Genomic DNA, 1,799 nt, shown 5'->3' on the forward strand with positions numbered 1-1,799 from the left:
GCGCGCGCCCGCCTCCGCCTCAGGATGCGGCCTCGCGCACGCGCGCTCACGCACCGCCGTCGCCGCCCGCGCCGCCGTCGTGCTTCGTCAAACTGCAGTCTACAGTGGTGTGCCGCAGGCAGTGCCCCAACTCGAACGCGCTCAAGCTGCGGCACCGCGCCGGCTGCGCCTTGGCCCGCGCCTGCGGCGCACCGCCGCCGCCGCCGCCGCCCGCCGCACCGGGGCGGGCAGGCCGGCAGCCGAACACGTCCAGGCTCCGCCGCGGCCCCTCGCCAGCGGCGATAGTGGCGGCTGCGGTGGCAGCTGCGCCGTTGGCGGGCGCAGGGCCGGCGCCGGGGGACTGCGGGAAAGCGCCCACGCTGACGGGGGTGATCGTGCACGCACGCCGCAGCGACAGCGGCGCGCGGCGCGGGGTGCCCGCTGTCGGCGGCTGGAACGCGGCCCCACCGCTGCAGCCGCCGGCCGCGGCCGTTGCCGTGCCGCCGCCACCTACCGGGCCCGGCGGGCGCGCGCCGCGCGATAGCAGCCCCGACAGCCACCCGCCGCCCTTCACCGGCGAGCCGCCGCCGCCGCCGCCGCCGCCGCCGCCGCCGCCGCCGCCTCCCTCCGCCTCCGCCCCCGCGCCCGGCGCCGCCCCTTCAGCTTCCCCGTCGCCGTCGGGATCGCCGCCGCTGCTGCCGCCGTCGCCCTCAAACGAAAAACTAAACTCCCCGCTCAGCTGCGAAGCCAGCACCGACGAGAAGCTCGGCGCCAGCTCCTCCTCCTCCTCATCCCCCTCCCCCGCACCCCCGCCTCCGCCGCAGGCGGCCGCGGCAGCGGCAGCCGCCCCGAAGCTGCCGAAGCTCCCGCCGCGCCGCCGGCGCCGCGACGGCGTCCCCCGCAGGTCGACCGTGACCACTGTAATGTTGTCTCGGCTGCCGCGCTGGATGGCGGCGCGGGAAAGGACGTCGCTCGCGACGCGGCAGGCGGAGGCGCGCGCGGCGCCGCGGGCGCGGGCGCGGGCGGCGGTGCGGAGGGCGAGGAGGGCGGCCTCTTGGGGGGTGAAGACGTCCCACAGGCCGTCCTGCGCGCGCAGTGAGTGTGTGTGTGTGTGTATGTGTGTGTGTGTGTGTGTGTGCGTGCGCGCGTGCAGGCGTATGCGCGTGCATGTAGGTGTGCGTGCGTGCGTGCGTGCGTGCGTGCGTGCAAGTGCGTGCAATTGTGTGTATGTGTGTGTATGCGTGTGTATGTGTGTGCATGCGCGTGCATGAGCGTGCGTGCGTGCCGGTGTGAGTGTGTGTGCGTGTGTGTGTCATACTGCTGAAGTGACAGGCTGCGTGACGCCAGTGTTCCGTATACCCGACACTGGCGGCATGATGCGGCCTCTCAGCTGTGAGGCAGACGACCTGCCAAAAGCACTCACGTATGCGTGCATGCGCATGCTTGGCCACAAGCCGTCGCAGTCACAAGCATGCGCGTGCACGCGCACGGCACCCACATAAGCATCCACCCTCCTTTGTTGGCGTGCGCACGTGCACGCTGCCCCCAACCTTCCCCCTCCCTCCCCCCGCTGTCCCTGGAAATTCTCCCTCCCTCCCTCCTTCTTCCTGCTCGACCCTGCGTCCCCAACTCTCTCCCTCTCCGCCTCTCCTCGTTCCCCTCTCCTTTTCCTTTCCCTCTGCCGCTGTCCCTTTGTCCCTCGCTCTCTCTCTCTATCCCCTTCTCTCCCTCCAACGTTCCCTCCCTCTCCCGCCCCCACTCTGCATGTCTGCGACACACACACACACACACACTCTCTCTCTCTCTCTCTCTCTCTCTCT

General features: G+C 71.9%; 1 protein-coding gene across 1 annotated transcript in view; it reads right to left on the reverse strand.

The window, feature by feature from the left end:
• Positions 1-46: 46 nt before the first annotated feature.
• Positions 47-1,799, reverse strand: part of MNEG_15203 (hypothetical protein) — a gene marked incomplete at both ends in the record, with an annotated part of 3,044 nt that continues 1,291 nt past the window's right edge. Inside the window, one exon of the mRNA XM_014036326.1 lies at positions 47-1,063. Within this exon, the coding sequence (XP_013891780.1) occupies positions 47-1,063 (1,017 nt within the window). The remainder of the gene's footprint in view (positions 1,064-1,799) is intronic.

This window comes from Monoraphidium neglectum, assembly GCF_000611645.1.
Source record: "Monoraphidium neglectum strain SAG 48.87 unplaced genomic scaffold scaffold05124, whole genome shotgun sequence".
Classification (NCBI taxonomy): Eukaryota; Viridiplantae; Chlorophyta; class Chlorophyceae; order Sphaeropleales; family Selenastraceae; genus Monoraphidium; species Monoraphidium neglectum.